Source organism: Manis pentadactyla, chromosome 10 (genome assembly GCF_030020395.1).
Source record: "Manis pentadactyla isolate mManPen7 chromosome 10, mManPen7.hap1, whole genome shotgun sequence".
In the NCBI taxonomy this organism is placed as follows: Eukaryota; Metazoa; Chordata; class Mammalia; order Pholidota; family Manidae; genus Manis; species Manis pentadactyla.
The window spans coordinates 23,022,688-23,045,313 of record NC_080028.1 but is presented as its reverse complement, the minus strand read 5'-3'; the positions used below and the strand labels follow the sequence as shown (position 1 = coordinate 23,045,313).

The following is a 22,626-nucleotide window of genomic DNA, read 5'->3' as shown; positions in this document are numbered from 1 at the left end:
AGGAGTTAACGTCAACAGAGGCAGATGTGAGACGAGAAGAGACATGTGGTGTGAGACGCTAGTGAGCTGACAGCATGCAGGAGGCTCAGGTGGTTGTAACTCAACTTCATGCATCTGTCAAGTGTCTCCTCTGTGCCAGCTGCTGCGCTAGGCAGGGATACAGAAGTAAAGGCCAGAGTCCCTGCCTTAAAGGGAGCCTGCAGTTTAGAGGGGAGACAGGCAAAAACAGCAGCAGTGACGGTACAGGGTGCAAGAGACACTTGGGGGCCAAACACCACTCCTCAGTAATAATAGCAGTTAATATTCTGATAATATTTTGGCTTAATTCTGAAGGTGAGAAATTCCCTTTGGTATCTTTTCAGAAAGGTTCTCTGGTTCCTTGTAAAAAATCAAGCAAGAAGAAGCTCCTATGGCTCATGGTTAAAAGTTTTAATTACTTTGGAAAATAAGTGGAAGGCAGTAGAGAACACTTAGGTAAACATGATCAAGAGCATCTGTGAAAGCATTTTCCTCTGATTAGGAAGATGAGCAGAAAACTGAGGTCCCAGCTCTGGCCATAGGTTCAGTGGTGAGAACATGACCTACGGTTTTGTTCATGGGGATGGAAAGAATGGGACAATCCCACAAGTTCTGGATACAGAAATAAATATAGAGGGTTTTTTCGTTTTTGTTTTTTTAAAAAAAACTCAGTTTAAAATCTGCAGCTGAATCCAAGGCACTGTGCTGGGCCCCCCAAAGGAACCAGAGATGAGAAAGCTGAGTCCTTGTCCTGGAAAGGCTGATGGAGGGAAAGGAAAGCAGGCATGGGGCTAGAGCTTACACACATGGAGATGATGGTGGTTGTGGTTTTAAAGTGGATGATTGTTTTGCATAAAGATGGGGAGAAAGAGGTTGACAGAGGTTAAAAGACCTGCCCGAAGTCACACAGCTGGTGACCGTCACAGTCAGGACTGGCAGACTACAGAGCCTGGGCTCTTGACCATTATCAGCACACTGAAGCCAGCACTGTCCCACCCGTTCTGTCTGGGGACTCTTGGCCATTCAGGGCAGGGCTGGACTGAGCAAGATGTCGCTGAGGGCGGGTTCGAGTTGGGATTTGGGAAGGGGTATGTGCAGGGGCTGAGGGCAGGTCCGAGAGTTGAACGGCTTGGCTCCAGGTCCCAGCCCAGCCCTGGTATTTGCTAGTTGTCTCACTCCTGGCAAATTGTTCACCCTCCATGCTTCAGTTTCCCAATTTGTAAAAGGGAAATAAAAATAGTACATACCTCATAGGCTTGTTGTGTGATTACATGAGTAATCTGTGTAAAAGTCTTAGAACAATGCCTGGCCACATACTAAGCAAAATAGTTACTATTATTATCCTCTAAGAGCTCTCTGAGTTCAGCAGGAGTTAGACCCTTGTAAGTAGATTTCTTTCCCTCAGGAGTGGCTGTGTAGTCAAACAACAGCATGCCTAGGAGAAAACCTCTGAGGACATTCCCAGAAGAGAGGCTGGACTAATACAAGTGCTGGGAATGGCTGCATGTATCCCTCTTAACCACATATATTCTCTATTCTCATAGGTTCCACTTACTATTGTTAGCAAAGCACCCCAAACTTAGTGGCATAAAATGAACACCATTTCATTAGGTTCAAGGATTCTGTGGGCCATGAACTTGGACAGGGCATACTGGGGCAGCTTGTCTCTGCCCCATGGCATTTGGGGTGTCAGCTGGGCAGACTCCAAGTTCGGAGATGATTCAGCTGCAGGGGGCTGATATCCCTGAGGGTCAAAGGCTCATGTGGTTTGGTGCTACATGCTGGGTGTTGGGGGCTGAGGGCTGGAAACACAGATTGGGCTGTGGGCATAAGACCTCTCTGTGGCTGGTGGGCTTCCATGCAGTGTGGTGTCTGAGTCTCAAGAGCGAGCCTTCCAGGAGAACTAGAAGCTCTGTCATGTTTATGCCCTGGCTTTGCAAGTTACATAGTGACTCTTTCCCAGTAGTCCTAAGTCCACCTAGATTCAAGTCTGAACACAGACCCCGCCTCTCGATGGGAGGAGTATACATTGTAAGAATGATATGTGGGTTGGGGGTTACGGCTGCAGCCATTCTGGGAAAGTGCAATTTGCCACAGCAGCCAATTAAACACTCCCAGTTTCTAGGCCTGTTCCTCCTCTGAGCAGAGGCTGCTCCTGGCAACGCTCCCCAGGTAATTGTCCTGAAGTTGCTGAGTGTGTTTACACCCAGAGGGTAGAAAATAAATGAGGTGGATTCTCAAGGCATCCTTTGAAATAACTTAGGCAGCTTTTCCAGGTGTTGGATGGGGTCACGTGTGCCCCTGTTTGTATAGGACAACTTCCACTTCACATTATTTTTAGGCTGTTAAATCCTAGAAGTTGGTGTCAGGCTCGTTAATTCTTTTGGCTAATTTTATTACATTACTGTATGCCTCTGGGTTTCTTTTTAACAAAACTTCCCAAATGGTGGCAATGACAATACTGTGCTAAAACCATCATTTTATAACATTGGGCACAAGGTTCCACATATTCTATGGAAGGTGTTGACTAAGTATTTAAAAATTAATTATATTAATATAACTTCTTTGGGCTAAGTTGAAAGTTGCAGATATTCTTTTCTTTCTTTTTTTCTTTCTTTTTTTGTACCACCCAAGAGCCATCTGAATAGATTTTGTGGGCATCTAGAATTACATCTTTCTTCTGTGAGACATTATCATTCTGTCCTCGAGTGAAGAGTACCCTTTGTATGTAAGTTCATGAGACATCTACTTAATATTCTTATATTCTTTTGAAGACAATGCCAGATGACATCAGTTCCACACTGCTGTTAAAACACAGCGCTGACTTTGATTCCATACTCTCACTATTCACTTCTAACTGTCAAATTTGGCTAAGGGAAAAAGAAAGCTCTTAAGAAAAGGCCAGGCTATTAATGTGCTCTTCAAAATGCTAAGAAAAGGCTAAGCTGTTTATAGGGTTTTCAAAATGCTCATCTCTCAGAGATTTGCCAGCAACAGTGTCAAGGTGAAATATGCTCTCATTCATTAAGGATTCGAGAGCCTTTGCATTATCTGTGCTCCAAGTACTGGTCCCACTTTTGTTATACATGCAGTTTGGGGGTGTAATGATACTTGGGTATAAGTCAAACCAAAATATAATCGTGAACCTGATATTATATATTTACTGTGAAAATAGTGAGAAGTGTGAATACAGCCTGATGAAGCAAGCTTGACTTCACTGGGAATATAACTGTCTTTCAGAATCAAAGGGACAGTGTCCTAAGTTTAGTCACTTTGTATAACTTCAAAGAAGGTGAAAGTCAGGAGTACCATCAGCAAATCTGTTCATTGCTTTCTATTTTGCTGAAAACTGAGTTAAATGTTGAGTCTCATTTACTTCATTCATTTTGCTAAACAGTTTTGTCTTGATTAAAAAACCGGATCCTTAACAATGGGATTATACTTTCATTTGAAGAGGTGTTGACTTTTGCCTCATATAGCTGAGTCTGTTGGCAAGCCTTTGAAAATTCTCTGGACAAACGTTCTTTATATTTAAATAAATACTCAGAGAAGGAGCAGGTGTAAATTTACCCATTTTCCTTGTTAATACTTTGGACATAAGCCCTTAGAGAGTTTGCCCTTATTCCACCTCTATCCCAGGCAGCTAATGCCACTATGTTCTCTTCTCAATCACCCGTGAGAGTATGGTATGGTGGGAAGAGCCGTCAGCTCAAGTTCTAGTTCAGTGTCGCCTTTGTGGACCAGTCATCAATCCTCAAAGACCTCAGATCAGTTAGATCCTGTTGCAGGTCACGGGACCAATGTATGTTAGTGGATAAAAAATATGATTTGATCCTTGGTGCCACCATCTGTTGATTAGTGTGACTGTGAGCAGGTTACTTTCTCTGTGTTTCTGTTTCTTACTTTGTACATTGGTGAAAGCTACTCTTCATGTAAGATTACTTTAGAAACAATATGCAATACCTTTAGTGCAGTGCCAGTGCTAAGCATTCAATACATCATGGAACTCTATTTCTCCCAGCCTTAGAATAATGTGAAATGAGTCATTTGTTCATTTGACCATTAATAACTCCCTTAATTATGGCTTTTTGCCTATCTCAATGCTTGCTAATTTTCCAAAGAGTACATGGATATTTTATAGATGTATTATTAATATTTTCAACCATCCTTTTTTAATTAAAGTTTTTGTTTTGAGATAACTGTAGATTCACTTGCAATTATAAGACATAATATAGAGGAATCCTGTGTAAACTTTACCCAGTTTTCCCCAGTGGTAACATCTTGCAAAACTTTAGTACAGCATCACAACCAGGGTGCTGACGTGAATAAAGTAAGGATATGGGACCATGTTGTCATGACAGAGACCCTCTTGCTGTCCTTTTATAGCCACCCACCCACCCCCTACCCTATCCCTGACCTCTGACAATTACTAATCTATTCTCCATTTCTATAATCTTGTCATTTCTAAAATGTTATGTAACAGGAACCATACAGTATGTAACCTTTTGGGGCCAGCATTTTCTCACTCAGCATAATTCCCTGGAGAGCTGTTAAACTACTCTTGATGAATAAAAAAAAAAAAGTCTTTATTAATGTTGACACATTTTATTTTGGCCACAGAATTATCATTCAACAAAAGTGCTTGCTATGCTACCTGCACATCCAAATCATAGTAGATGTTCAGGGAGGCTCAGCAAGGGATTCCCACTCCACCTGCTTCCATCCTTCCTCCTCCTCCTCTGTCCTTGCCCCTGTCTTCTCCACACCCTCTTATTAGTATTGACAGACAAAGACTGATTGCTCAAGTTAGAATCCTAAAAAGAGTTCAGTGAGATAATTTACGTGAGATTTCTTTGTAAATTGTGAACTCCGTTAGACTTCTATCAGAAATTGCTGGTCAGTGTTAGCTGCACTGTGAGAATGGTCTGCAGCTGCTTGTGGTGTATACGATGGGAATAAAGGGTCAGCACAAGCAGTTTCTTTCCACACTGTGCGCGTGAGGTCAGCCCTCCAGTTTGCTACTGCAGTGGGAGCTGCCAGTGAACAAAGCCCTTCATGCTTTGATTCTAAGCAACAAAGTCCCATGAACAGAATGCAGACTTCAGCTCATGTTCTTTATAAAGCCTTTGCTCTAAAGAAGCCCGGTTTCTAGTTGCCAGACATTAAGCCCAGTGAGTTCCTTCCTAAAAAAGCATCAAGAAATGCCAAGTATTCTTCAAACTCTGGAGTTTTCATTTCTGTATCCCAGGTCAAAAGCCCAGGCAGATGAAACACAGCCCTTCAGGAGGGAACCCAGCTTCCACATACCCACTGAGAGCCTTGCTTCCTATGTCTTTGCTGCTGAGGTTCAAAGTCTTGACCTTTAAGTGTAATTAAAACTCCCTCTGATGGAATTTCCCCCTGTCTAGAAATATGATAAGGGCAGAACAAACTAGCCACAACATATGTATTTTAGTTAGGATGGCTGTGCTGTCCTAATAAATAAGCCCCTAATCTCAGGGGCAATAAAGGTTTCTTTCTTTCTCATGCACAGTCCAGGAAGGGTTGAGCAACCTCCTTCAACCTGTAACTCTGCTGTCCAGACCACACAGTCTCCAGGGTCCCCACTGCAGAGGAAGAGGCCTAGGAGCTTTCACAGGATATTTTAAGTAGGGTGACCATACATCCCAGTTTGCCTTCAGTAGTCACAACATGTACCCACTGATTTGGAGTAATGAAAAGTAGACTTTCCTTTTATTCTCAAAAGTGTCTTTGTTTAGGCAACAAATCAGGTTAACCATTTCTAAAAGCTGTCATGGAATGGCTATCATTTCTGCTCATAAACTATTAGCCTCAACATGCCTGGATATGGAGAACTGCAGAGGAACAAATATATATTTTAGTTAATACTAAAAACTCCTGGCACAATAGGCATTTACAGGAATGCCATGAATTCTTAAGTGGAAATAATTTAATAACTTCAACTACCTAAACTCTGTTGAGAAGATGTGATATAAATGTGATATTCTTAGGAACTGAACCATCTCATTTAATCCCACACTGTGGTCGGCTGAATAATGGTGCCTCAGAGATGTCCACATCCTAATCCCCAAAGGTTTTCACCTTATACTACAGAAGGGACTTTGCAGATGTGGTTGAGTTAGGGATACTGAGATGAGGTTATCGTGGCTTATCCTGGTGGGCCCTAAATGTTGTCACATGTGGCTTTATAAAAGGGAGGCAGAAGGAGATTTGACAACAGAGGAGAAGAAGGCATTGTGTCGATGGACACGCCAATTGGAGTGATGTGCTCTGAAGACTGAGAAAGGGGCTGCAAGTCAAGGCACACAGGAGACCCCTAGAAGCTAGAAGGCAGAGAAACAGATTCTCATCCTAGAGTCCCAGACGGAATCAGCTCTGCTGACACTGTGGCTTCAGCACCGTGGAACTGAGTCTGGATATCTCATCTCTGAGATAAGAGAGCAGCTTTGTGTTGCTGTAAGCCACTAGCTTTGTCATAAATCTGTTATAGCATCAACAGGAAATCAATATACAGATATATTCCAAAGTTCAGCATGGGACTTTAGATTTCTGTTTCCAGTTGGGGTAGATACTATTATTATTTTTATTTTACATGCGAGAAATTTAAGTGACTCGTCCAAGTTCCCTCAGCTAGTTAGTGTCAGAGCCAGGGTTTACACCCAGGCCAACTGGCCCCTCAGGACACCTGCTGAGCCACTCGGCTGCACTGCCTCTCCCCTGCTGCCCAACTGCCCACTCGGCTCCCTCCCGCCATGTCTGTCCTCCAGGAAGTGCCAGAGCCCCTCCCCCCCGTCCCCACCTGACTCAGTCCCCTGCTCCTCCCATGGGCTCCCTGATACTGTGGATACTTTTCCAGATTCAGCTTTTGGAAATTTTATGGAAGGTTCTAGGGCTGCCATAGGGAATTTCTCAAATAAATTTAGGTTTCAGGTAAAATTATTGAATTTCTTCATATTTAAGTTTATGGGAAGATATTATTTGAGGGAAGATATTATTTCAGAATCTCCTTCCTACTCTAATTTCTAATTATCTTCCTCATACTCTTGAGGCAGAAATGTTCCTAAGGGTAATCAAATAAAGTGACTAAATAGAAGTGATACTGGAAATGTATTAAGTTTGTTTTACCATGACCCAGAAAAGAAGCATCTGGAAGTTTGGCATAAGAAATCTTACTTGGTTATTACTTTAAAGTTCCCCTTAGCTTGTTTTGGTTACACCTTAGAGTGTGTTTTGCCACCTTGCCATTTGTTTACCGGATCTATAGTTAACCATTGAATTAAATGTTTATGTCTATTGTGGCCCCCTCACTGAGGCACCCAGATCTCCCTTTCAGGACTGAAGAACTTATTTTCCTAGCTCTGGGCATGTCTGACTGGCAGCCCTCCACCCTCAACCCTCTCCAGGAATTGTCCATGGCTAAAGGACATGGCCTCATTCTGGGGCAAGTGTGTATCCAGTTAGGCATTGATATGAGGTTGCAAAGACCTGATCCATCCTACCACAATTCAAGACAGCTCTGCAGGGCCATCCCAGCTTCAAAGCTGCCTGTGCAGTTGGCTGAGCCCCTTGTTGTGGCTGCATTGCAGCCAGTCTCCTCTCTGCCTGATCAGCTGTCTTTCCATTCCCGGTGGGTATTGATCCTTATCAGAGTCTGCTCCCCAGATCCTGAACTGCAGCGAGTTAAAATAAACAAAGCTCCCTGACTGGTGATGAATACATTAGAATGCTCAATTAATCCTTGAGTTTTGGAATCAGAAGAGTCAAAAGTAACTAGAAAATATAATTTCCCTCTATTGTGGAAGGAAAGGGAGAACATACACATGTCACCCACTCATGATGAAAAATACATTCCACAGTGTGACCCATAGTTCACTCAGATTTTCTTTTGACCCCCCACTTAACAGCTAATTTACAAATGAGATAAACTCCATGAAACAAAGACTCAAACCCATGTTCAATCGTCAATAAATGCAGGCTTCCTTTCTCAGAGAAAATATTCTTCCAGGGTATAAAAACAAGTACTTGGTAAAGCTTTAAAACCACCTTCTGAAAATAAAGGCAATGAGGTAAAGTGAACTGTAATCAGAAAAAAGTACTAATCAGAATTTATACTCTTGCATCTCCACAGATAATGAGGAGTAGACATTCAGATATACAGTACATTTGAATCCAGGTATTTCTGTTAAATCCTCTATCCAACAAAACTCTTCTGTTAACCCTTCTGCCAAGGCCCGATTATCAGCACTGAGCCACTGGTCATGCACTTTCATCTGGCCTTTATGCCCCTGGTACTTCGTTGTTGGGTATGTGACTCATCATTCCTATTCTGATTAGACCTTTTGATATTTTAAAGAGGATTTGCCCAGTTTGAGACCTTTTTATTAGTTCTTTACCTGGTAGAAAATACTTTCCTGGGGAGAGAGAGCAGCTGTTCTTTTTGCACAATAGGGTGTCATACTTCAAAGGCTCTTTTCTCTGGGCCTTAGACTCTCAAGCAGTCAGAATAAGCTGCTATGTACAGCCTACACTTTTACTTTTGCTTAAGGGTCTCTAGGTCTTAAAGGATTGTTTTTTTAAATAGCTCCCTATTGAGAAAGAAGCCTGTACGCATAGTCTGCCTGTACGCAGATATCACTGCCAGCTCTAACACTTTTCGTCAAGTAGTGCCTTAGCTCAGCCTGGGATGAGTTATGAAGGGCAGTGTGTGCAGAATAGGTGCCAAGGAGGAAGAGGAGTGTAGGAGAAGCCACCACAGGCGCCAAGCCCCAAAGACATTCACTAGGCAAGCACTGCCCTCATTTGTAAAAATACCAGCTGTGACTGTTGTGTGGTTGTTTCCTGTCACCAGCCTGTTCTGCAGTTCTTGACACCAACAGCCTGGGCAAAACAATTCAATTTCATCCTGACACTACTACCCAGAGTTAGTTCAGACTCCATGGACTAAGGACCCAATCCAAGACTGCCCCCACTAAAGATGCCAACTGCAAGTGAGGTGCCCAGGCTCTCCACACGTCTGCCCAGCAGATTACAGATTCAGAGATCTCCTGATAACCCCTCAAGTTTGGTAGCTCACTGGAATGACTCACAGAACTCAGGAAAGTGCTTTACTTATGGTTATTGGTTTATTATAATGGATACAACTGAGGAACAGCCAAACAGAAGAGCAACATAGGCCAAGATACGGTGGGGAGAGAGGAGCAGAGCTTCCATGCCCTCTCTGGGTGTGCCTCCCTCCCAGCACATTAACGTGTCCACCAACCAAGAAGCTCCTTGAAACCTGTTGTTATGGGACTTTGATGAAGGCTTCATTGCATAGATGTAATTGATTAAGTCATAGGCCATTGGTGCTTGAACTCAGTCTCCAGCCCCTCTGACGTCCCCAGAGATCAGGGCATAGGGCTGGAAATTTTAACCCGTTAATCACACAGTTGGTTTTCCAAGTGACCGACCCCATCCAGAAGCTAAATAAGCACCTTCCCCACCATAATCATCTTACTAGCATACAGAAGAAAACTTCTAACAGCTTTAGAAGCTCTATTCCAGGATCCTGAGACAAAGACCAGATATTTATTTTTTTTATTATATCACAACTCTAAACTATAAAACTATAAACATAACCTGAAACTGATGATTAAACATACATCCCAGTGAATCTAGTCTCCCTCAATATATATATCCTCTCATGGATGCGCTTTTCATGAATCCCAATAAAGAAGTCATGGTGCAAAATACTGCGGCATCTACTTAGATGTGAGAAGGAAGACAGGGATCCTTAATGTTGCTGTAATGTTTTTGGCTGGACTGAAGTATTTGGTTTCCTGTGCATGTGAGACAATGTGTCTGAGCAAGAATTGTCCTTTATACAAGGGTGAACTTTGCTCAAGAGCTTAAGGTTGTACCGTGCATGGCTGGGGTCAGTGGTTACAGAGTTGCAGTGACAGTGGTAGTGATGACGATGACAATTTAAGAAGAACCTATCCTATTCTTAGGTAGTATAACATTTTAACTAATTCCCAGAGCAAATGCTTTCTCACCCATATTCCATCTTTATTTTCTTGTTCTCTGCAAAAATATCTTTATTTATAGTAATGTTATTTCTTTAAAATTTAATTTTAAAAGATTCCTACCATCTCACCATGACCCTTTGATCTCATATGATGTTTTAAAAAACTGTCTCCTGTCACATTTAAAATTTTATTAACACAAAAATTAGGGTGATGAAAAAGATAAACTTCTTCTCAGCAAAGTGTGAAATTTCCTGTGGTCTGGCAGAGTTGTGTATAAGCCCTTCTCACCTTCCTGAGATTCAGGTGCTATTTCTGTTAGACTGGGGAGAAGAATATATATTATTGGTGGTGTTGGGATTCTCTTGGTATTATGAAGTACAGTGAAACTAAATATATCTGGTTCCCTCTCACCTATAACTTTTATTAGGTGGGTCAATTTATGATATGATTCTCAAGTAAACTGTTACCATATTATTCTTTCTACTTTGGAATGTTTTTTTCTCCAGTCTGAAAAACAGTCCAATAAATCATTAACTTCAAAGACTCAGGTGATATATGAAGGAGTGACAAAAACATGGTATGGAAACTTGCATGTAAGAATGTAAGATGAAAACAGTATTTACTTTCCTACCATGAAGCTCTTAGAATTTTTTTTGATGGCTCTGGATTTCTATATTTTAAGGTTCTTGAAAGGAGGCAAAGTTAAATATATCCATATCACAAAGCCTGCAGTTTTTGATATCCCACTTACCATTTCCAAAAGTAGGCAGACCTAATTGATTAATGGAAATTTGGCTTTCTCCCCTTTTTCTTGGTCATTAACACTTAGAATCAATGAAATGCAACTAATACTGTGCTGAGAGAAGCAAGAGTTCTCCAAATAGGTGCTCAATAAAAACTCACTGGGTTGAGAAAAATCATAGATACTTTGAAGACTCTTTGATTTTTCTTTCAAGGTAAGTTATTAGAACAAAAGAAGAGAACTAATAAGATCTTTCATTCTGACAATCTAGTTTTCTTGCAGAAACTCCTATAAAATGTAGCATTGGCAAAGAACCTTTAATTCTCCAGTGGCTTTCAAAACTCCCCCAAACGAGTTCAAATCTAGGCAATGAACTTCTACAGTGTGCCCCGACTTGATTAGCTTACTTTCTCTTCCTTGTGCTATTCAGACTTTCATTCTCTCTAGGCTGGCAAAATCATCACCATTTCCTTAATATTGCTCTTGAAGCATAGTCTGCTTGAACTAATCTACAGTCGGCCACCTGCCACAGTATTTTCTTCCTTTCTCTTCATAAAGCCTTTCCTGATCCAGGAAAAGAAACCACAATTCCTTGGAACCTTATCCTGGATAACTTGGACTCACCTATTTACAGAAAACAAGAAAGACCTCCCCCATCCCCCAGTTGCTTATATTATTGACAATCTTTTCTCTGTTGAATGACAAAGAAAGCAATTCATTAATGTCGACTAAGCTTAACTTGAGAAATTCCCTATGGAAGCCCTAGAATCTTCCATAATACTTCCACAAGCCAAAACTGAAAAACTGCCCAGAGTGCCACAGAGCCCGTGGGAAGAGCAGGAGACTGAAGTCAGGTGGGGGCGGGAGGAGAGGCTGCACGGGGCGGGCACTTCCTGGTGAGCAGACATGGCGGGAGGGAGCTGAGTGGATAGTTGGGCCTAGGGGAGAGGCGGTGCAGCAGGGTGGCCCAGAAGGGGTTCTGAGGGGCCAGCCTGCCTGGGTGTAAACCCTGGCTCTGACACCAGCTAGCTGAGGGACCTTGCCCGCCTAAGGTCTCTAAGCCTCATGGGGGTATTCACATTATAAAAAATTGTGTAGACTGACTTTAAATGTCCAGATAAATCAAAACTGAATAGATGCAAGTCAGGAAACATGTCTAAATAAATACTTTACCTTTTAACTCTATCAGTTTACTTGAAATCTTATAAATTTTCTTTTGTTTTAAAATTTTAAACTCTGGGAAGAAGATATAACTCTGACTTCTTAAAAAACATTCAGATTCTCTTAATATTTATAGCACTGATGTACTTTAGCTATGAGATAAATTTAGCATTTTCATCTAAAACAACATTTTTTTTTTATACTGGACTTCATGATCTTGATAATAGTGGCTTTTCAATTTTACTGTTTATAAGATGTTTATTTCATAAGTTACCAGGAACATGTTCAGGTGGTTCCTTCTATTCTTAATTTAATTTAAGTAGAAGTCTTAGAAATAATAAGGCACTTCTGTTAATCAACATTGAAATATTTCACTATTTCAGTAAGGCAACATAAATGTTAATAAACAAAATTATATTTATTGTAAATGATATAACTGTAAAAGCAAAATCCAACAGTTCCAAATAACTAGGTTAAGAGAATCTGATGAAGTGACTGATATAGAAATTAATAACTTACTTTCTACCAATAATAACCACTTTAAATGGAAATTTTAAAATTTCATCACAATAATAAAACTATAAGATGCTTAGGAATAAATTTAACAAAATAGTACAGGAAGAAAATTAAGGATAAATTTTAGTAGTAGACAATTTTACAGTACCATTCATTAAGTAAACCTTTCCCATTCTCCTGAATTGAAAAGTCAGTAATCATATGTTAATAATACCCTGTCATCACTTCTAATTAACGTTGTATGGGGATCCCTAACCAATGAAATAAAGGAAGAATAATTAAAAAGTGTAAGTGTGGAAAAGGAAGGGATAAAATTCTTATTATTCACAGATACAGAAAATCCAAAATAGTCTTTAGATAAACTCTTAGAATGAATAAGTGAATTTAGCAAAGTTGCTATATTCAATACGAATGTAAATGATAATTTTATTCTATTTATTTAGAAGAAAAAACATTTATAAATGAATTTTTTAAAAAGCTATTATTTACAGTAGTATTAGAAAATTTACATGGAAATGCAAAGGGTCTGGAATAGTGAAGATCATTTAGAAGAAGAAGAAAGATGATGGGCTTACACTTCTACTTATCGAGTCTAGAAAAAGGGCTACAGCAACAGTGTGGGATTGGAGTATAGATACAGCTCCACAGAATGAAATAGTTGTGAAGGAGCTCTGCACCTGTACAGTCCTGTGGCTTGTGTCAAAGATGGCTCTGTAGTACTGAAAAAGAACAATCTTTTCAACAAATGGACCTGGGTCAGTTGGTTATTTTTATGGAAAAATAATGCACTTTGATCCCTACCTCACATAGATACAAAATCAATTCCAAATTGATTGTAGAACTAAATGTAAAAAATAAACAATAACACTGCCAGAGGAAATCACAGACTTTCTTCATGACTGGTCATGGCAGAGCTTCCATAATATGACCCATGGAAAGTTACTAGTCATAAGAGAAAAGACCAATCAGTTTGACTGTATTTTAAGACACCATTAAAAGAGTGTAATTGCAAGCCAGACTGGAAGAAAATGTTATAAATATCCAGAAAAGGACTGGTTTCTATAATAAGAATTCCTGTATTTATCAGTAAGAAAAAGACAACTCAGTACTAAGGTGGGTCAACAGACCTGTGTTTCAACAAAGAAATCAATACACATGTGCCCAATAATATTAGTTATCAGGGACATGACATTTAAATTGTGATAAGATACCTCAAAACATAACAGGACTTTTTAAAATTAGAAAGTAAAAATGACCAAAGTTTGTGAAGATGTGGTGTGGGTGTAAAATGGCCAGTCACTTTAGAAACTGCTAAAATCAGCTTAAAGAAAAACATATGCATACTCACTGACCCAGCAAATTCCACTTTCATGTATATACCTAACAGGAACATGTACATGTGTACCAAAAGGCATTCTGATTCATAGCAGCAGACACATTGAAATAAAGTTTTGAAATAAAAATTTGAAATAACCCAAATGCCCAGTATCTGGAAAATGAATATTGATACATAAAATAGTGGAATAGAATGCATCCATCAGAATGAGCAAACTATTGTTACATCTAACTGCATGGATGACTCTGAGGAACACAGTGTTGAACAAAAAAGCCAGACACAGAGAGTACATATTTTGTGCTTCTACTTAAATACAGTTAAAACACACACACACACACACACACACACACACACACACACACACACAAAACTAAACTATTGGCACAGAAGCCAGAATAGCAATTATTTTGTTGGGAGGAGGGCAGGATTAGTGTCTAGGAGGGGAGGACCTAGGGGACTTCCTGAGTGCTGATCATATTCTTTTTTTTACAAATTTATTTTTACTTGATGTATAGTTGATATGCAATATTACATTGTTTTCAGGTGCACCCCATAGTGATTAGACAGTTATCTGTATTATTAAAAGCTCCCCAATAAGTGTAGTTACCTAACCGTGTTCTGTTTCTTGATGGGGTGATAGTTGTGAGGGTGTGTTCATTTTGAAGAACAAATGTAGCTAGTTGTACCCTTACAGTTTCTCCTTTTTCTGTCTTTGTTATACTTCCATTAAAAGTTTATGTAAAGAAATATCTTTAGCTATAGGAAAATGTAGACTGGGTGATAATGTGACAGAAATAGCTGGAATTTGAAGCCTTTGACATGTCCACTGAAGGGTTTTGGTGCCTGCATGTCTAGTCAGGGAGGAGTAATAACAGAATGATGAGGCCAGACATTTTAGGGTAACTATGCTCTCTTGAGGATGAACAAAAATTAATAACTCGTGGATGTTTTTAATCTTCCTGATTTGAAGCTTTCACTTGTGACCTCCATAAATAAACTCAACAATTAATATTCATCCTTTGACAAATGACCAATTGTTATTGCAGGTTCATTGTCAAGGGTCAGAGGCAAAAGTGCTCTATTGGTGAATAGTATATAAATTATGTTATGAAAATAATTCTGATGTTAAGTAAAACTAACTTGGCCACTTTATTTTTTAAATAATTCCTTTCTTTAAAGAATTAAGAATAATTCTGTAATAAAAGAGACAGCACAAGAAGAAACACAGAAGGGTATTAAATTAGACATGTAATATTTCATCACCGTATAATAGACTGAATATTTAATGCACTAAATATCAGTGAAGCATAACCAAAATAATCATGGAAAGCACATACATTTTCAACATATTAATAAACCAGTTAGTATTATCTTGCCAAAATATTTCTCGTTATTTTTTTCTGAATAAAAACATAGTCATTAAATGGTGGGAGAAGGAGGTTTAACACTCTTAACAATTTGCCTCCCTGTGTGTGGGAAAACCTTCATATATTTCTAGTTGAAGTGCTAACTGCCACAATGCCACAACCTATTTAGAAAGTAATCTGGCAAGGAATGTGAAAGTTTAAAAATGTAAACAACCTTTAACTAAACCAAACCACTTTGGGGGAATCAGTAGTACAGAAATAAAAGCTCTTGACCCAGGTATGTCCATAAATAGATAAGCATATCTGAAAACTGGAAACAACATCCATGATGAATGATTGAAGAAATTAGGACACAGACTTCCCATGCATTGTTATGTAGCCATTAAAAATAATGTGTTCAATAACGATAATGCATAGCCTTTATTGAGTTTTACTGTGTGCTAGGCACCGTTATAACTATTTTATATGTATAAACTCAATCCACCCTTGTAACAACAAAGAAAATCTATTATTTGCATTTCATGGATGAGGAAGTCAAAATTTGATTAGAATTCAAAGAGATCACATATTTTACCCACCTCTCGTAGCTGGTATGTGGCGAGGTCTTACTTTGAACCAGTCTTACTCCAGGATGCACACTCTCAACCCCCATGTATCTATTCTGCCTCTCTGAGTTGTCTAAGAAGGGATTTCTCTTATATATTAGTCATTGGAAGAAGCAAATAATGGAAATAAAGTTATCCTATTTAAAAAAAATTAAGAAAAAAACCCCACGTGAATATACATTTTTATGAGGATTTAAAAAGTTTTGGAAAGGTACTCCTCAAGCTGGCGACACTGATTACCTCAGGGTTGAGCAGGAAAGGAGGATATTATTATTATTATTATTATTTTACCTCTTCATTATTTTCAAGTATAGAAAATACTGGAGTATTTTTTGTCAGTTTTTAGTCCAATAAAGTGAAGAAAAGGAGATAAAACCCAGCCTCCATTTTTAGGTTCATTATGCTCTCGAGAATAAAAGTTTAACACGTAGTCAAGAAATTACTAAAACCTGTCCTCTAGTTTCTTACTAGAATTCATGCCCGTGAAGATCGAATTCACTGTAGTCACACTACACAACATTTGCTCATTCATTTTCAAAAGCACCTAAATCTGCATGAAGGATGTTACCAGTAAACACTTGTTTCCTTTCTGGTGCTTGTTCTCTCCTTCCTGCCTTTCTCCCGGTCAAATAAAGAGTGCTTCTATCACAAGGCCAGTCTTATTTCCCACGTTTCGTTCGCTCAGACGTCTTTGGCTACACTAGTCCTCAGTGTGGCAGCCGGTGACTTTCAGAGAGAGTGAGCTCCGAACATGATTTGCTTCCCTCTGGCAGGACTTAAGTCCAGAATGAAAGCGGGAGGTCTTGTCAACCGGGCGATCTGTTAGGCAGGAAGGCATTTCATTATGAACAGGCCAAGAGTCCTACATCTACAATTATGTACAGTGGTTATATAAATACAAATAGTCTGTATTTCTAGAAGTATCTGCTGCTTTATAGGCTGATCTGATTTTTATTAGGATACAAAGTGTTATATGTGACCTTTGGGCAGTTCAGAGATGCAAAACTTTGCATCTTACCTTAGGTGAGAATTAAATTTCTTTCACATAAAGGTATTATATGGAATTGGTATTTGTGTATTTTGAGAACTTCACTTCAGTCAACTGTTTGAAGCAATGCATTTCATAAACCTTTATGCTTTTTCTCAGGTCCCATTTGATATCGAGCTCCCATCTATATTCAACCTTGAGAGACTTTTTGATCTTGCTAATGGTTGTGTTGTATCAGGAGGAAGCCTTTTCAACTGGATAGTGTCTGTTATTCCCAGAACACCTTTTACGTGTTAACCTTATAAAGGATTTCATTCTTATTGTTTTTCTTGGTGTGAAGTAAGTTTTTTGGAACTGTCTGTCCTCTTATGACAAACCAAATAAAGTTGTTTTCTTACACAAACTAAATTGCTTTAAAAATTACAGTTCTGAGTAATGTTTTAAATTGTACTTAATTAAATGTACTTAATTAAATTAAAATGGAGTTGCTTATTGAAACTGTCTTACAGAGCTCTTCATAGAAAATATGTTTATATACAATGCATCTATTCCCACATTTATATAGTTTATGTCTAGGTTGTCTTTAGATATGTCTGTACAACAAGATTAAATTAAACCCATGGTTCTCAACTGGGGGCAGTTTTCACCCCAGGGGACATTTGGCAATGTCTAGAGACTTTTTTTTTTTATTGTTATAACTAGAAGGAGAATATTAACTGGCATTTAGTGGTCAGATGCCAGGGATGCTGCTAAATATCCTTTGCTCCCTAGGAGAGTCCCCCACAACCAAGAATTATCTGGCCCAAAATGTCAGTAGTGCCAAGGATGAGAAACTGGATTAAACCTCAACACGTGGTCATTCCAACTTTGGAAGCTGGTCTATGTGACCTGGGAAGAAATCTGTAGCAAATTAGACATTTCATATTTTAGACTTCCAAGAGGTAACACATAAAATTTTAAAACATGGGCTATGGAATTATATAGGCCTGAGTTTGAATAGTAGTAACTTCATTACTTACTAGTTCTGCTACTTTGGAAAAGTAACAAATTCTTTAAGGCTTCATTTCCTCACCTGAAGAATGATAATATTAATAGGATTGCTCTGTGGATTAAATCAAGTAGATGATGTAATAAGGTACTTAGCACAATAACTGAGGTAGTAATCGTCTTTGTGCCAGGAGTTACCTTCCTTGCCAAATTGGAGGAAGATCATGTATCTCTGACCCATTTTGTTTGGCATCAAAGAATGCTGTACCTGAGGCTTCCTACATGCTATCCCATGAGTGAACAATCATGGTAAAATGAAGAAGTCAGGGTAACATCAATGGGTGTTTCTAAAACTAAATGTGTTTAATGAATTGCCCTTTATTCTGAGATTATGGATTTCCTGCTTCTGAATGGTGTTAAAATGGCCTTTAAAAAAAAATGGAGTGGTGGTAACGAATATTTTCTAATGGTCTTACTTTATAACAAAGAAAAAAGTAGCAGCCTTATATACATCAGGGATGTATATATATTTTTTAATTTACACATCCATGAAGTTCCCAAGTCTGGGAATAGCCAAGCTTGAACTGATTCCAGAATACTACATAGAGGAAATGAGTCTTGAGCAAGACTTTTAATGATAAGGATTTTGGTGGTTGGAAATTTACTGGTAGGGAGGACGCTGTAGGAAGACAGAGGCATAAAAGTGAAAGTGAATATGGTATATGTGCAAAGGCCTTTTCTACTACCTATCTGAAATGGACAGTCATTTTGGAAAATAAGAGAAACTCTAGAAGTGGCGTTTGAGTGAAGACTTTGGGCTTGATCACTGTGTGATAAGGTACCATTTCTGGTGAGAGAAGTGGCAAATTCTTGGAACTGGGAGACATTCAGTAAATGTTGAGAAAGGGAATGAATGAAAAGACAAGTATGCAGTATACAATGGAAAGGGAAGACAAAGGCAAGAACCATAGAAAACTATGCTGTGATGAGAGAAAGGAACACAATATTTTCCACTGAATTCAGAAAAAACTTTGTCTAATGACTATACCCTCATATGAAGTAAAGTTTGAGTCAAGCAGAAAAGCCATTCAGATAGTGGTGGCTCTTATGTGATGAGGGCTTCCAAATCCTTTGACCAGAGACTAGGGTTTATAAATTTCTCCACTGGGGTAGGGAATGCTTTCAAGGGTATTGTGTTTCTAAAGGGAAGTTCAATTTATTATGCAAAGTTTAGCCACCAGGGGCAAAAAGGCACAACAAGTTACCTAAACATGTGGTATAGGTGTGGAAAGACAGCATGACTAATAACTAAAGTCGTTCACTTCAACATTATTTTAATTTCCTGAAAATGTACATGCAGTCTTCCATTCTTCATCACTATTGAATTTTTACTAACTGGGTGCTTTTCATTTTTTTCTTTATTTTAATCATTAATGGATATAAAGGCATGTACTGTTTTGTAGAGCCCTAGAACAATGCCTGGCACATTGTAGAATATGGTATATGTGCAAAGGCCTTTTCTACTACCCATCTGAAATGGACAGTCATTTTGGAAAATAAGATAAACTCTAAAAGTGGCATTAGAATGAAGACTTGGGGCTTGATCAATATGTGATAGGGTACCATTACTGGTGAGTTATTGGATGAGTGCATGGATGGATGCATGCAATCCAGGCAAGATGGCACTATTGGGTTCTAAAAGGAGGGGAAGCAATGGTATCTCCACCACCTCCTCCATCACTACCACTACCATTGTGGTCTCCCCGTCCTGGAACATTTACCATGCTAGGTGCTGGACTCTTAAGGATTTCATATGCATTGTCTCCTGTCCTCACAAGAATTATGACCATGATGTGTATAGGATGACTGACCCCATGTTACTGATGAGGAAACAAAAGCATTAGGCAGTTAAATAACTTTGCTAATGATCACAGTAGTCAGAGGCAGAGCCGAGATTTATCTCCCAGCTCTGTCTGACTGGACAATTTGAGCTCTTCGTTGCTAGACTAGCTTCCCTGGCCCTTGCACCCACTCCACTGGCTCTGGGAAATTTAAAAGTCAAGGGAGAGGAAGACATAGTTGAGCCTCAAGCTAAAACTGGAACATCTATTATCTGGCCTAGGAGCAGACTTTTAAAAATAACTTGCAGACCTGAATGGATGTCCCCAAGAAAGTATGGGGGGGATCCCCAGTGTTATCTGTACCAATATATTGGTTTCCTTAAGGGAAGGCAAGTCCCTTCCAACTATAACAGATAATACTTTTTCTCCACCTCAGTTACTTACAGATGCTGTTATTCTTGGGTGTTGTTTTGACTGAGAAAAGTGTTGTCTAAAACTGCACCAGATCCTGCAGTCACAGTTACCCCATTTTAAGCCATCATTCCAGAAATCCCCCATCTGTTCCAAAATGGGAACAGCGCTCACTAATTAATGCCGAAACTGGCTGTACGAGGCAGTGAGAAAACGGTGATGAAATGGGCTGAGGTACAAACAAAAAGAAAATTCACCATCAGCCAGGATGAAGGATGTGTTTATTTCCAGAAATGTCTTTCAGGGTTTGTTTGTGTTTTTTTTTAAAGACCAAATTATACAATTTGCAGCTGCTTTTTTTTCCCATGTAATATACAGTTATCTGCAAATGCTTTATAGCAGACACCTGCAAAGTTTTCTATTTTAATTATCACAGAGAATGACAAGAGGCAAGCTGAAAGAGGGAAGGAAGGGAGCAGAAAGGGTGGGGGGCACAGGGAGCAAGAGAATAGGAGCCCTGCCAGCAGCTCAGTGATGGGTAATGAAACCCAGCTCTTCCCATAGCTTTCTCCACGTCAATCTCCAAGAGATTGCTTTAGAAATTGACCACCTGCCAGCTATACAGAGACATAAATGCAGTAGTCATCGGCTCGCTTCATGTGTAGGCGCTTTACACATTCCACACCCCAGCTGATCTGTTTGCCTTCACTGACATGCAGGAGGAAAATGGCACATTTCTGGAGAGTGCTAGAAACTTTTGGTTTCTGCCTCTGGTCTGCATTGCCTTCCTTCCCCTTTTGGACACAGCATACGTATCTCCATCTGAGTTCAAATTACAGTGCATAGGGGTCCCAGAAGTCCTCAAGCACACCCTTATGCTGGCTCAGTGGGCTCTTCACAGTGCCCTTTGGCACCTAGTTTTGTATTGGTGTATTTCAGTTTCACAGCCTGAGCTCAGGGGTAGCTTGTGTGTGAGCCCTCCCCACATTCCTTTGGGTTTCATTTAGCTTGAGACTGGGCACATCATTGTTTGCTGTTATTGCTCGGAATCTACAGGGTGTCCATAAAGCCTGGAAACTTAGGTGGAATATATATAATGTCTATTGAAAGTTAATTTTATTTAACTTCTTAATATTATCTATGTGTGCATAGGATTAGACATGCCCCTAACTGTGGGTCACGGGAAAATCAGTGGACCCAGAAGTCCACTGTTTAACTTCCTTTTCTCAATTTCTCATATTTGAAATTTATGTCTGAACCCCAAAGTAACTTCCACCAATGTGCCCAAGGAAACATGTGAAAAAATGTTCACCAATGCATTATTTGCAATAGCAAAAAGGCACAACCTTCTACACATTTAATATAGGTTTGGAAATAAAGCATGACTAATAATGAAGGCCATTCACTTCAAACATATTCATTCCCTGAGAATGTATGAGCATATCTTTCAGGTAGAAAATGGATAAATAAATAAATAATGGTGTAGCATACAGTAGGATAGTATAAGGAGTTATGAATGAATGCACAATAGACTACAGAAGAACAATAGTAAATAATTAAGGAGATACATATCTATCTGGATACACTTTAAGGCAGGTTGGGCAAAAGAAAAAAAATGAAATGTTGAAGAAGGATACATATAGAAAGATACCATTTATATAAAGTTTAAAAAGCAGGTAAAACAACATAATATATAGTATTTATATATGTGTAAGTATAAACTAAAAACATTTTTTAACACAGATTAACGGTCAATCCCAAATTCAGATTTGTGGTCACCTCTTGGATGAAGGAGGAAGAATGAGATCTAGCAAGAATGCCAAAGAGATTTTATTTATATTTGTAAAATTTTCTTTTTAAGCTGGGAGTTTGTATATTGGTTCCTACCCTTTTGCATACATGAAATATTTCATCAACTATAAACAAACACATAGTTTATCTACCTCATCTTTTTTGGCTGCATGCTTTATGTGGTTACTGGCTCACCTGTCAGTAAATAATTATAGCTAGTGAGTTTTGACCCAAGTCCCATTATTCAACTGTAACTGAATCAGTTACACATCTGGTTCCATTATTTGGGGTTTAATGACAACTAAAAATCATTTTGAAAGTAATGTCAAACTATATATATGCTCAATTTTAGAAAAAAATCTAGGAATATATTAATTTTTAATATAAGATAGCACATAATTGTTTAAATTGAGGCAGATTCCCTGTGCAATTCCTATCAATTACAAGTTCCCTAGTTGTACTTTAAATTATTTAATTTTCCAAAATCAGACATATGCAGAGCTTTTTATATGACTTCTTTTTGTGCAAAATGAAGTTACTTTGAAATTCATCTATTATCCATAATTTCAATGTTTTAAGATATATATTAAGGAAGAAGTTTCTCTTTACTAAGACTCCTTTCCTATTTTTTGCTTTACACTTGAGTAGAGCTTCATGAGTTGCAACTTTGACACTAAAATTTCCATGGCAACAGATCTTTTTTGTCATAAACACAAGCATGATTAAGAAGAAGGGTTTAGTGACAGCAGTTTTCTTCATAATTAAATTCATTAGTTAAAATGCTGGTTTAAGAGCCATAGGAATTTCATTACAAGGACATTTTCAACTGGAGCTG

At 38.9% G+C, this 22,626-nt stretch overlaps 1 protein-coding gene across 1 annotated transcript in view; it reads left to right on the top strand.

Moving 5' to 3' along the window:
* Positions 1–17,199, top strand: part of CFAP54 (cilia and flagella associated protein 54) — a 278,386-nt gene extending 261,187 nt beyond the window's left edge. The window contains exon 68 of the mRNA XM_036891466.2: positions 16,921–17,199. Within this exon, the coding sequence (XP_036747361.2) occupies positions 16,921–17,058 (138 nt within the window). The 3' untranslated portion in view covers positions 17,059–17,199. The remainder of the gene's footprint in view (positions 1–16,920) is intronic.
* Positions 17,200–22,626: the final 5,427 nt, after the last annotated feature.